Source organism: Daphnia pulex, chromosome 7, assembly GCF_021134715.1.
Source record: "Daphnia pulex isolate KAP4 chromosome 7, ASM2113471v1".
NCBI classification, from domain to species: Eukaryota; Metazoa; Arthropoda; class Branchiopoda; order Diplostraca; family Daphniidae; genus Daphnia; species Daphnia pulex.
The window spans coordinates 2,171,651-2,184,159 of NC_060023.1; the positions used below are offsets into that span (position 1 = coordinate 2,171,651).

At 39.7% G+C, this 12,509-nt stretch overlaps 5 protein-coding genes across 7 annotated transcripts; 2 read left to right on the forward strand and 3 right to left on the reverse strand.

Moving 5' to 3' along the window:
• Window positions 1-62: 62 nt before the first annotated feature.
• On the reverse strand, window positions 63-1,486 carry LOC124197333. 2 transcript variants are annotated; one of them, XM_046592714.1, is made up of 5 exons: window positions 1,243-1,486; window positions 1,039-1,178; window positions 603-960; window positions 425-540; window positions 63-361 (listed from the first exon to the last, which is right to left on the reverse strand). In XM_046592714.1, exons 1-5 carry the CDS (start codon window positions 1,298-1,300, stop codon window positions 158-160), a joined length of 876 nt encoding a protein of 291 aa, XP_046448670.1. In that variant the 5' UTR covers window positions 1,301-1,486; the 3' UTR covers window positions 63-157. The 2 variants fall into 2 exon arrangements, with proteins under 2 accessions (XP_046448670.1, XP_046448669.1); XM_046592713.1 differs by having other exon boundaries at window positions 1,027-1,178; window positions 1,243-1,473.
• A 556-nt stretch (window positions 1,487-2,042) lies between these two features.
• Window positions 2,043-5,623, forward strand: LOC124197332 (nose resistant to fluoxetine protein 6-like). The gene is made up of 10 exons (XM_046592712.1): window positions 2,043-2,842; window positions 2,916-3,453; window positions 3,525-3,813; window positions 3,868-4,031; window positions 4,098-4,257; window positions 4,328-4,521; window positions 4,595-4,730; window positions 4,807-5,002; window positions 5,074-5,334; window positions 5,407-5,623. The coding sequence occupies exons 1-10, from the start codon at window positions 2,509-2,511 to the stop codon at window positions 5,466-5,468; spliced, it is 2,334 nt and encodes a 777-aa protein (XP_046448668.1). The 5' UTR covers window positions 2,043-2,508; the 3' UTR covers window positions 5,469-5,623.
• Window positions 5,624-6,337: 714 nt separating this feature from the next.
• Window positions 6,338-10,100, forward strand: LOC124197330 (nose resistant to fluoxetine protein 6-like). Of its 2 annotated transcripts, XR_006876107.1 has the most exons (11): window positions 6,341-6,793; window positions 6,862-7,390; window positions 7,457-7,754; window positions 7,825-7,988; window positions 8,058-8,226; window positions 8,302-8,495; window positions 8,557-8,692; window positions 8,763-8,958; window positions 9,036-9,296; window positions 9,372-9,881; window positions 9,973-10,100. XR_006876107.1 is itself a non-coding variant. In XM_046592711.1 (10 exons), exons 1-10 carry the CDS (start codon window positions 6,427-6,429, stop codon window positions 9,461-9,463), a joined length of 2,406 nt encoding a protein of 801 aa, XP_046448667.1. In that variant the 5' UTR covers window positions 6,338-6,426; the 3' UTR covers window positions 9,464-9,953. The 2 variants fall into 2 exon arrangements, 1 of the variants encoding a protein (XP_046448667.1); XM_046592711.1 differs by lacking the exon at window positions 9,973-10,100 and having other exon boundaries at window positions 6,338-6,793; window positions 9,372-9,953.
• Window positions 9,627-10,620, reverse strand: LOC124197734 (C-type lectin BfL-2-like). The gene is made up of 5 exons (XM_046593270.1): window positions 10,560-10,620; window positions 10,297-10,494; window positions 10,143-10,216; window positions 9,955-10,072; window positions 9,627-9,889 (listed from the first exon to the last, which is right to left on the reverse strand). The coding sequence occupies exons 1-5, from the start codon at window positions 10,618-10,620 to the stop codon at window positions 9,627-9,629; spliced, it is 714 nt and encodes a 237-aa protein (XP_046449226.1).
• A 370-nt stretch (window positions 10,621-10,990) lies between these two features.
• Window positions 10,991-11,811, reverse strand: LOC124197334. Its single transcript, XM_046592716.1, has 2 exons — window positions 11,596-11,811; window positions 10,991-11,523 (listed from the first exon to the last, which is right to left on the reverse strand). Exons 1-2 carry the CDS (start codon window positions 11,765-11,767, stop codon window positions 11,000-11,002), a joined length of 696 nt encoding a protein of 231 aa, XP_046448672.1. The 5' UTR covers window positions 11,768-11,811; the 3' UTR covers window positions 10,991-10,999.
• Window positions 11,812-12,509: the final 698 nt, after the last annotated feature.

Consider the following 12,509-nt stretch of genomic DNA (forward strand, 5'->3'; position numbering starts at 1 on the left):
GAGCGAGACGAGACTGAAAGTCCGAAACAATCACTCTACCAAAACACTTTTCGATAATAGAATGAATTCAAATTTAGTGTATTTAAAAATCATTTAAATTTACCGTAATAACCGTATCATACAGTTTGAAAATGAAAAATGTAGCAACAATTACAGTCTAGTTTTCTTCTATATCCTTTGTTGAAATTGAGGTGCGCCCTAAATTAACGATGTTTTCAAAAAACGGGTTTAAAGGGTACGTGAGAATTCCCTTGTCCAATGAATAGTTAAAAAACTCGAGGAGGTTGTCTGATCGTAAGGTTACTTTAAGGTCGCACTTAAGTTTCGAAGTCGTCCGGGTACCGGAGAACTTGGACGAAGACTAAGCAATAGAAAATAAAAAATTAGGCGTGAACTGGATCTAGAAAGAGAAACAAAATTTTACCGAAACAGTGAATTTGGTTATGACAGGATCCTTCTCAGGATAGAAATGCTCAGAATAGTATTCATCTTTTCTTTTCTTCCATGGTCTATCTTCATCTTCTATGTCTTCTTTTAAATCTGCAATCAAACAACAAGAATTATGTCTCAAAAAATTGGCTTCCAGAATAATGACAAATTACCCGAATGAGATTCTTTCATCTCGACGTCTGCATCGATTGGATGTGTAGTTTTGACAGGTCTTCTACAGATCTTTCCTTTGCTAATCTTGTTTAAATGCAGTTGTCTTAGGGAACGGAAATCATTGCCTTCAAGAGGAAGTATTCTCAATCGAGTTGCTCCATACACTTTGATCAGGGTGTCGGCGATCATATCAGGGATGGATTTTTTAATGCAATAGAAAACAGTTTCATTTGGAAAAACCACAAAATAGAATGGGGGCTTAAATCGGGAGTTTGCAAGTTTTTCTTTGGCATTTAGGGCAGACGTATATGTTATTCTACAAAATATAGCACCTTTTTGACCTTGGCACACTATGCACTGCAAATGTAATAATTGCTTGTCAATTTAAACATTAATAGGAAAGGTTATCACTGTTTGTCTTACTGGTAATCGTACTTTGGTTTCCATGACCGAAAGCAGTGATTCTTGTAACTGGGTAGCAGACTCCATATTTTGCATCATATTCTCATCTGCATTAATGATTGCAAATCCCTTCCATTTCTCTCGATCTCTATTCGCTGGTTTCGCTACAAAAGCTAAATTCAAATCATTAGAGCAAGACTGATTCCATTTTAACTTTATTTCTGGACACAAAGATACCTTTAAGCTCTTCTTTTGCAGTTTCTAGTGCTAGTTCTGGAACTCTAACTGGAGCCATATTTTATAAAGTTCGCTCTGAAAACTGTAGCGTTTAACGAGGAATTCTAATTTTGAATATAAATCACTGAAAGCAAGTTAGCTTTTTGCCTTTTTGGAGATTCAGGTGTACAGAGAGACAGCAGAGATCTAGCGGCAACTACAACGCCAAGAAATTTTGAAAGGAGAGGAAAAGAAGATGGGCCAACCTTTAAAGAAGCCAGTTCTTTCCCGCAGCCTCGCGGACCGCCGGTGGCGGTTGCCCGGTTCAAATCTTTGAGAAAATTCAAATGTCAATACTCAATACAAACTGTATCCAGATAACTTGTAGAAGATCGTGGAAGATAAAATAATTAGTAAGATTAATAAGTAGATTTTAAAATCCAGTGGAAAATACTCGCCCTTTAGATTACAGTAAAAAGTTTGAGACACTCGGCCACAAAATAAAGTATATGGGAAATTAATCAATACATCAATCAATTATTTATTTACACCATTACCCGTTAGAGACCGGTTGCGTCACTCCCTCTTTTGCTGGTTATTATGAATTTCCGTGCATACTAAGTGATGGAACAAGCTACAAAAAAAGAACGCGCTTGCAGCGCTGTCACGAAAATGAATGTATTTATTATTTGCTTCCTCATGGCCGTCATCACAGCTGACATGTTTTCTTTTTCTGTTTGCTTATTACCTAATATTATGTATAGAAAACCCAAAGCTCCAGCTGGGTGTATAACATAGTCACTCTCAAGTTACACTGGAGCACTTGGTATTTTATATACTTGCGGTTCGTGGCACACCTTGGAAATTGGGAAATAGTGTTAAATGTTCATCTCTATATTGATTTCCATATCTACTCTATATAGATATTTCCTTGTCTTAACTTAACTTGCTAATGTGTGTGTTTATTTAACGAGACTCGACGCAATCAACGGAACAAACGTTTGACCGTCGATAAAAAGTTGGAAAAAAGTTGATCATCTTTCATCCAATTCTTAGCAAAATAATTCGTTCGTTGCACAAAACTCTGTCACAAGCAACAGCTAGCTAGTAACCACAAAGGAAGTGATTACCAGACACCGAAGATCAACCGGAAACAAATGTTTATCAGCGTCTGCGTTTCGATACATAAACAAAAGCTTATTTTGGTCTCAACTCAGTCAGTAGACAGCGGTCAAGCGTTGGTAATCCAAAAAGGTTGAGCGGGCCGTTCAAATCGATTACGGGAATATGCATTTCCCAATTTTTTTAGTGTTATTAGTCGGTTTTGGAAAAACGACTTCTTCCTTAATTAACAACCGAGAATTACATCACAATTCTTCAGTCTCGTCAGACGGAATTCCACAGGAAAAAATTAATAAGAACCAACAACGTGATGGAAAGTCGATCGCCACCAACATCATCACTCAAGCCATCATCGCGTTACTCGCTCGTGAGCAACACAACATCACCAAGTCGTCCAACTTCCCGACCCTTGTGGCCACCAATATCAGCGAGCAGTGCCACAAGGACAGTGTCACCTATCACCAAGCCTATCTCCTTAGAGTCGACTGGGCTAAGAAAAGTAATTATAATTCAAATCAAATTCAACATTCACCCGCGAAATGCTTAAAAACCTTATAATTTGATATGTGCAGTGTTTGAATCTACCGGCAAACTCCCGGAAGCCTGGCACGGCAGTGGCAATTTGCACGGTCTAGGACTTTTCGACGAGTGTTTATCGGTAGGATACTGGGCGGAAATGCCATTCCACGGTCAGTATTGTACGGTGTTCTTCGATTCAGCGTTAGTAATGCCATGGGAGCTGGAAGAGACTAGTCCAACCAAGAAAAATTCAGAGAATAATGAGATGCAGCGAAACAATTGGGTGGGGATTCTGCAAGGCTTGGAGTTGCTCTACAACGGCCCGAGATTGAAAGAGCCCAAAATGAGAAGCAGCGATCCCAATTCGAAACATTTAATGGCCCTCGATTATTGCATACCTTCTTCGTGCTCCGCTCAAGACTTCCGCTCGTCTGTCGCCCAATTGGTGGGGAGCAGAGTCATAGGGAACACGACGTACGATGGGAATTTCTACTACACTTCCATGGTCACCATCAACGACGAGAATTATTGCTACACCACAGAGAAGATCCACGCCCCACCCAAGTATAACGGAGCCGATATTACTGTTGTGTAAGTCATAGTATATTTTCAATTAATTTTCAATCATTCATCGATGTAATATCTCTCTAATTGAAATTAAGTGTCGTACTGAGTTTACTTGGATTGGTTGTTCTTTTGGCCACATCGCACGAATTATGGCTGCATTATCAAAATCGTCCTGTCCAGCCGAAGAAAATGGTCGTGAAAGCATTGCATTGTTTCTCCATGCTCACCAACGGCAAGAAATTGTTGTCCACCAAATCGGCCGCCGTCGACAACTTGGCCTGTTTGAATGGAATCAGAGTCCTGTCAACCACCTGGATCGTTCTCTATCACACGTACTATCAAGCAATTATCAATCCCATGTACAACGTTTTTACATTAATTGAGGTAATAAATGAATTCCGTCCGTATTATACATATAATTAAAGTATTATTTCTTAGGATGCACTGACATGGCAACTTCATAGCGTTCTGAACGCCACCGTTTCAGTCGACACGTTTTTCCTGATGAGCGGCCTGCTCGTCACTTATTCCTTGATGCGCCAGCTGGACCGAAACAAAGGCCGTTTTAACGTTGGCTTCTTTTATCTTCATCGATATCTCAGGTCTCTATACATTTTATTGTTTGGTCCATTTTATCCTGGACTAATTGATTTTCCTATTTGACACAGACTGACGCCGGTTTACGCCGTGATATTGGGCTTCATAGCCACACTGTTGGCTTATCTCGGATCAGGACCCAATTGGCAAAATGTCCGGAATCATAGCCTTGTTTGTCGCTCGAGATGGTGGACCAATCTTCTTTACATCAATAACTTTTTGGGAGCTGATGTAATAATGGAGTAACACTTATTTTAAATTTGGCCTGAATGATTTAATATTATTACCTTATCGGTTTTAGTGTATGGGTGAGACCTGGTATTTAGCATGTGATATGCAAATGTTTATACTGAGTCCGCTATTCATCTATCCTCTTTGGCGATGGAGAAAAATTGGCTTGAGCTGGGCCATTTTCAATATAGTAGGAATTCTGTGTGGAACTATTGCCATCTTCATTGTTTGGGATCTTCCAGCTATGAGTTTTTTCACAAGAGAGTATGTTATTTTTACTTTCTTTTCTATTTTTAGGCTGATGATTATACCTAATCAATTTAATTAAACATTATAGGAATGACATGAACAATCCGTATTACTTCTATGGCTATTATGCTTCACTGTGGACTCGTTTTCCTCCATACATTCTTGGAATTTTACTCGGATGGATACTTCACTTGACAAAGAACACGCAGATTAAACTTAAGAAGGTAACTTTTTTAGCGTGAATTTTTAACCATATCATTATTTTTTTTTATAAAACCTTTTTTAATTTTTTAAAATTAGGTTGTGGTGGCTGTTGGCTGGACCCTCACCATCGTGATTGGATTGGCCGTTATTTACGGTATGGTGCCTTATTTGAATGAGTACGAGGTTCCGGAAATGAACGATTTCGTCCGCGTCTCGTACGGATCACTTCACCGCATCGCCTGGGCCTCCTGCGTCGCTTGGATTATTTTCGCTTGCATTCATGGTTACGGAGGTATATATTTAATTATTTAAATACTTTAAAGTCTATTATAGAATAACCTAAAATTATCGAACGTGAAAAAGGATACGTCAACCGCTTTCTATCGTGGAAGATATTTATTCCGTTGGGCCGCTTGACGTATGTCGTCTACCTAGTTCATCAAAACTACTTGCTGGTCTATCACGCTTACATCCGAAAGCCGTATTACTACACCAAGTTCACTCACGCCGAGCACTACTTTGGCATTATCTTGATGGTCTTTCTCATGGCATTCGCCATCTGCCTGGTCGTGGAGGTTCCTCTTTTGAATTTGGAGAAGCTGCTCGTCAATCCCACCAGGACAAGTATGTCATTTGACTTTACCTTTTCAAAGTTCATTTCGTTCATCTGTTTTCCCTTTTGACAATGAAAAACAGAAAAACCTGCGGCAGTCGATATTGAAATTGAGCCAAAGAGGCCGAACGGAGAAGAAGATTGAGTTAAATCTCCACGTTATTCGTTTAAATCACCCGCTAGTTGAAATATTGGTTTTAATGGAACACACACACGTATACATGAATGATTGCAAAAGTATGTAATGTAATGTTGATTCTTGCGTCACGCTATTACAATAGAGATAACATTATTATAGCATATAGTATAATACCGATAGAATCGGTAATGCCTGCATAAATCATAAACATATAAGTGTAAACACTTTTCTTTTCAAGCTGTAGACGATTTTTGATTATTCTGTCCATTGCGTAATAAGGGAAAACGCCTCCTATCATTAGTGCGCATTATAATGAATATTGCAACTTTCACATTGTAAATTAACTAGATTTTGATTGTCACGTTCCGTTCACGTGATCACGTCTCCAGTTAATCATTAGTAAATCAAAAAAAGAACAAGATGAGATTTGAATAATGATAAGTAAAGGTGACCTTTGTTATAAGTGCATTCAGTGGATAACGGTCATTATTAGAGCTTATGATGGCGAAAGGTCGTTTTTTTATTGTCTCAAGTAACAAGTATGTAAATAAGCAGCCTTCGTCTTTGATGTCCATACGTTTTCAAATCATTCTTGCACCATCAAATACAGATAAAACTATTTGTCCGCACATGTCAAATTAATTTTTTATCCTTGTCGATAGCGTTCCCAATTGTTTGGATAAGGCGCGACAATTTCATTTCAAAATTTAAAACGCAAAAAGAGCGGCAACTCTTTGCTCTATAACCTCCAACGGTGTCAATGACGAAACTTTCATCCGGTCACAATAATCACAAACGTAATAGTGTGTGCCTTATCAGGAAGTTCGTTAACGCAACAGCATATAAAACTGATTATTATTGTCCATTATCGAACAGTTGAGCGTGAACCTTTTATACTAGTACACTATAATTAGTATATAGCGCCCTAGTTATTACAGGTTCTTATAGGCGTGAGCTCAACGCCATGTTTTTATTTTTTATTTTAGTTCTTGCCGGGGCCGGCCAAGTGATTTCTTTAACGAGCAATCTAGATCAACTTAGTCGATTTGATTCAATCGAATTAGGTATCTCTCCAGAGGAGCTCGAAAATTTAGAATTGTCAGAAATTGATCCAAGCCTTTATTTAAATCAACAAAATGACGACGACAAGTCCATCGTTAGTAACATTGTTACTAATGCCATCGTCGCCTTCTTTGCGCGGGAACGGCGCAATCTTTCAAAAAGATCCAATTTCCCAACACTTGTGGCCACCAACATCAGCGAGCAATGTTTAAACGACAGCATCGCTTACCACCAAGCCTACCTTCTTCGAGTCGACTGGGCCAAGCAAAGTAAATCTTCTTCAAAATGTTTTTATTTTATTTTATTTTATTAAAATTTTTTCCTACGTATTGCACAGTGTATGAATCGACGGGGAAATTCCCAGAAGCGCTTTATTACAGTGGTAACTTTCACGGGCTAGGACTTTTCGACGAATGTCTAGCCGTCCAGGCCGATTGGACCAACACATCCTTCCAGGGCAAGTACTGCACGGTGTTCTTTGATTCGGACCTGGTAATGCCAGAAGAGTTGGAAGAGGAGAATCCCGTAACAGGAGACGAAATGCAGCGGACAAATTGGGTGGGAATCATACAGGTGTTGGAATGGCTCTACAACGGTCCGAAATTGAAAGAGCCCAAAGTGAGAGACACCGATCTTAACTCAAGATACCTGGCAGCCCTTGATTATTGCATCCCTTCTTCCTGCACCGCTAAAGACTTCCGCTTGTCCATTGCGCAACTGATCGGAAGTAGGGCGATAGATAACACGACTTACAACGACACCAATTACTACACTTCCATGGTGGCCGTCAACGACGATAATTATTGCTACACCGCCGAGCAGATCAAAGCCACTCCGAATTTTGACGGACCCGACATAGCTGTGATGTAATTTACCGCTTAAGTGCTGATTATCTAATTTATTATGTAACCATGGTCTCTCTTATTTTACAGTGTTACATTAAGCATCCTTGGCTTGGTGATTCTTTGTGCTACACTACACGATGTGTGGTTCAGTTATTACCAAATTCAACCCGATCAGCCGAAAAAAGTTGGACTGCCTGTGAAAGCCCTGCGGTGTTTCTCCATGCTAACCAACGGCAAGAAATTGCTGTCAACCAAATCAGCTGCTGTTGACAATCTGTCCTGTTTGAACGGAATGCGAGTGTTGTCCACTACCTGGATCGTTCTTTACCATACGTACTATTTAGCTATTATCAGTCCCATGTACAATCCTTTAGGATTCTTAAAGGTATAACAAGAAATGTAGAGTATAGTAATGAATTAAATAAAGGACCTCTTATGTAACAATTATTTTCTAGGATGCGTTAGAGTGGCAGTTGCACGGCGTTCTCAACGGCACAATTGCAGTTGACACATTTTTCTTGATGAGCGGCCTGCTCGTCACTTATTCCTTGATGCGTGAACTGGACCGGAATAAAGGCCGATTCAATGTCGCCCTCTTTTATCTCCATCGCTTCCTTAGGTGGATCATCAGGAGTGATTTTTAAAGCAGAACTTGTAACAATAATCAATTTTTAACTTGAATCTATAGATTGACCCCAGTTTACGCCGTGATATTGGGTTTCATAGCCACACTGTTGGCTTATCTGGGATCAGGACCCAATTGGCAAAATGTCCGGGACTTGAGTGTGGCCTGCCGTTGGAACTGGTGGAATAATCTTCTCTACGTCAATAATTACGTCCGTACTTTTGATTTGGAGGTAAAGCGACTGGCTCGAGTCTTTAGGATATACTTTAAAAGTTTTACTGACATTTATGTGATTATATGATTTCAGTGTATGGGTGAAACCTGGTATTTAGCATGTGATATGCAAATGTTTATACTGAGTCCGCTATTCATCTATCCTCTTTGGCGATGGAGAAAAATTGGTTTGAGCTGGGCCATCTTCAACATATTGGGGCTCATTGCTGGAACTATCGCCATCTTCATTGTCTGGGATCTTCCAGCTATGGGTTTCTTTACAAGACCGTAAGATCTCATCCTAATAGAAAAATCAGTCTATATTTCACGAATTATTTTTCTTTAACAGGAATGACACAAGCAATCCGTATTATTACTACGGCTATTATGTCCAAACATGGACCCGTTTCCCGCCTTACATACTCGGAATTCTACTCGGTTGGATTCTTCACAAAACTAAAAATTCCAGAATCAAGATGAACAAGGTTTTATAGGATGCCCATTTTATTTGTCTTTTATCAATAGCTTTTTTTTTTTAAATTTGTATTTCAATAGGGAGTTGTTGCAGCTGGTTGGTTCTTTGCGACGTTAATCGGCTTAGCCGTCGTTTATGGCATGGTCCCCTATTTGAACGAGCTCGAGATACCAGAGATGAACGACGTCGCTCGCGTTTCTTACGGATCGCTCCATCGATTTGCATGGGCGACTGTTGTCGCTTGGATTGTATTTGCCTGTATCCATGGTTACGGAGGTATTACATCATCATTTAACCTGTATGAAATTCCTCATCAAATTCATTTAGATAATCATTCATGTTTGATTTTAAAGGTTTCATCAACCGATTTCTGTCATGGAAGGCTTTTATTCCATTAGCCCGTCTAACCTACGTCGTCTATTTGGTTCATTTAAATTACCTAACGGTCTATCACGCTTACATCCGAAAGCCGTATTACTACACCAAGTTCACTCACGTTGAGCACTACTTTGGAGTCCTGTTGATGGTCTTTTTCATGGCATTCGCCATCTCCCTTACCGTGGAAGTTCCGCTGTTAAATTTGGAGAAGCTGCTCGTCAGTCCCACCAAGACAAGTAATATTCAAATCATTAAAATTCAACAGCCAAATTGAATTCGAAATTTATTTCTTTTTCTAAAAAAAAATATAGGAAAACCTGAGATGGATGAAAATAAGCAAACAATTCCAAGAGTAGGACTCAATATGAATGCAATTCCTACCTACAAGACAGAACAATTCTAAACGACCAAAGGACCTCGGATTTTCTGCACGATGGATTTCAAATAGTCCTTCTAAAATTTATTGCGATTGATTGGATTGTTACAGAATGATAAATTATACGACGTGGAAAAAAGGCGCTGAATTTCTCTCATTTTATCCCGACAAAATAGTGGCATTACTTTCTCTATTCACAGATGAATGGTAGGAACTGGCCGCAGTCAATGTCGTCCCATTTGTATTTGTTGGTGGGTACGGAACGAGCGCACGCAGTCCTTGGCAACATGGTCATATCGGGCTGACCCGTCTCCCAGTTAACGTAACCGAAATTTTCACGAGTGGCCGCCCACGCCCAAGTGTTTTTAGAAGGGCAGTAAACATTTGCAGCCAACGTCTCCAAGCAAAAAGTTCCCGATGTCCAAAATCCGATTGTCGTAAAAAGGTTATCCGCTGTCAACAAATCAATTGAGATAAAATGAACCATTCGAATACATAAAAATAATTAGCAAACTTACATTTTGCTATTATGGCAGGTAAATAAGTTTCGAATTCGGCTTGTTTTTCCGCCGTTTTGAAGCTAATGAGAGACCGACCGTTGGCCTTACAGAAATCAAAGGCATCCACCCACGGTTTCTATAGAATAAAATACATAGTTTAATAATCAAAACTGGAATAAAATGAAATCACTTTTTAAAATGCTCACCTGAGTGTTGACGGGGCAAACACAACCTGTCGGCAGCTTGTAACATTTGAAGCCGCCGGTGAAACTGACACATTCTACACGGATACAAGTTGACTTATAATATTTCATGCGAAAAATAAAATTGTTCAATTTCTAGAATCTAATAGTACTATACCGTTCGGATTGGGAGGCGTCGGAGTTGGCGGAGTTGGCGTTGGCGGAGTTGGCGTTGGCGGCGTTGGCGGAGTTGGCGGAGTTGGTGGAGTTGGCGTCGGAGTTGATGGAGGATTTACCCCAGGTTTGTCGATTGAAATTGAAATGCCTCCAAATAAGAATTTGTTGTCTACTTCGCCAACCGACTCACCATGAATACCTACAATACCAACACACTGTTAATTTTAAACCAATTAAATTTTAAAAGAATTAATAACTGCCTACCAGTAGCCAAAACAAGACCCACACAGACTAACACGGAGAACAAGATGCTGCGCTTCGACATGTTTCGCTATACTGTTGTCATCCAAAGCTCCGTACGCCACTTTTTATACTAAACTATATCCGTGTTTGACGATATACACCACCACATATGCCTATAATTGAAAATAATTTTGACTACATTTCAACGACCTTTATTTAGGTTAAGGTAGGTCGAAAGAGGTCACGCAGATACGGAGATCAATGACCTCTCTCTAAACATTGTAAAAATTAAAGATCTATTTTTGTCTCCAGTTAACTTATAGATTCATAAATTTTAAGTATAAGTAAAATGACAATATTTTTAGAAAAGATTTGATTGTATTTTTATTGCCGAAAACACAGTACATATGTACGATTGTAATATAAATAAATGATTTCAGTGTTGACGGAAGTGAATCGGTTTATATTGGCGTGTTAGACATAATAATGTCGTCAGCAAATTTTTCGGGATATTCATGTTTAGTAATTGTGATGCCGATTTTCGGTGGCGATATGGCGGGTAATTTAACTAGCTTTGCGCCGGTCAACACACTGACGAGTAACAGCGGTTTCATGGCCATCATCGGGATCAGCAATTTTCTGGGCTCATCATCATCATCTTCGCTCTTTTCCAGCACGAGCTGCTGCTGCTGCATGTTGTCATCGATCACCACCAAAACGTTATTGTTGACTGCTGATGTGGGTCTAGCGGCTGCGACTGCCGGGCTCGGCACTGAAGGTCTCTTCTGGTTTAACTTCCCACCAGCCAGTAAACCGCCAGCGATAACCAGCGGCTTCATAGCCAGTATAGGTAACAGCAATTTCTTGTCCTCTTCGCTGGCAGTAGCGGCTACCGGTGCTGATGCTGGCCGAGTCTCTGAAGCATTGCTGACATCAATGGTAGACGACAAAAACGGTGTGTCTTCATTGCCTGTTGTCTTGTTACCTGCAGAAACCCGAATGATTTAATTAGTCTAGAAATTATACATTTTAACAGTAATATTCAAAAGTATCTTACCTGAAACGGCAACTAATAATAGAAAACCGGCGAGAAAAACCAGGGACAAGGTGCTGTAGCTCTTCATTTTGTCGACTGATTGATTTGAATGGCAATTGCTTTTTATATAGGTCGTGGTGAACAACTTTGGTTTCCGCAAAGGTCGCCAACAGTCCAAGACCAACAACCTCATCGACAAACTTTCTTTTATTGCAAAGGTCAGAAGGGTTCACAAAATAGAATAATTCAGAAATACATAGGGTCACTTGCTTCTTTATTGTCCACGAGTTCAAAACAGGCGATGTACAGTTTCAGCTCTAAATACATTTATTTTTAAAAACCTTTTCTGTCCTGATTTCTTGACCTTTCCGCTACCCTGACGAGTTTTCCCATTTCTCGTCAAAATGTCAACGAACTGAAATAGTTCTTATTGCGCCAAAAAATTGACCCTCAAGCTAGAGATGAGTGCCAGAGAATACTCTCTCATCAATCATTTAATTGTTGGTTTGTTTAAATGCTGTTCGATTTCCAAAAAGATTCGCCTTCGGTCTCTCAGCTTTTGCACCGTAACATTTCCCCATTTCATCAATAAGGGTCACAAGTGTGGAACTAGAGTTATCGGGCATTTACATGATGGATTGTTCTGGCACCTTTGGCGAATTCCGTTCCATTTTAAGTCCGATCCTGTTTTCAGAAAAAAACATAAAACCTACAGGGTATAATTATGACCTCTGGCAAAATGCAATTTCATCAATTCTACATATTTCGTCATCGCAATGTGTGTTTGATGGACTCGTCTAGCTGCAGCTGCAATTGATTTGCGTCAAAAATAATGTAGGCCGCTGAATGACGTCAACTCATCACACGAGTTCGTCAACCTCAGCTGTTGAGAAAACGAATGATTGAAACAACGTTACAGGTTGCGGGATATTTCA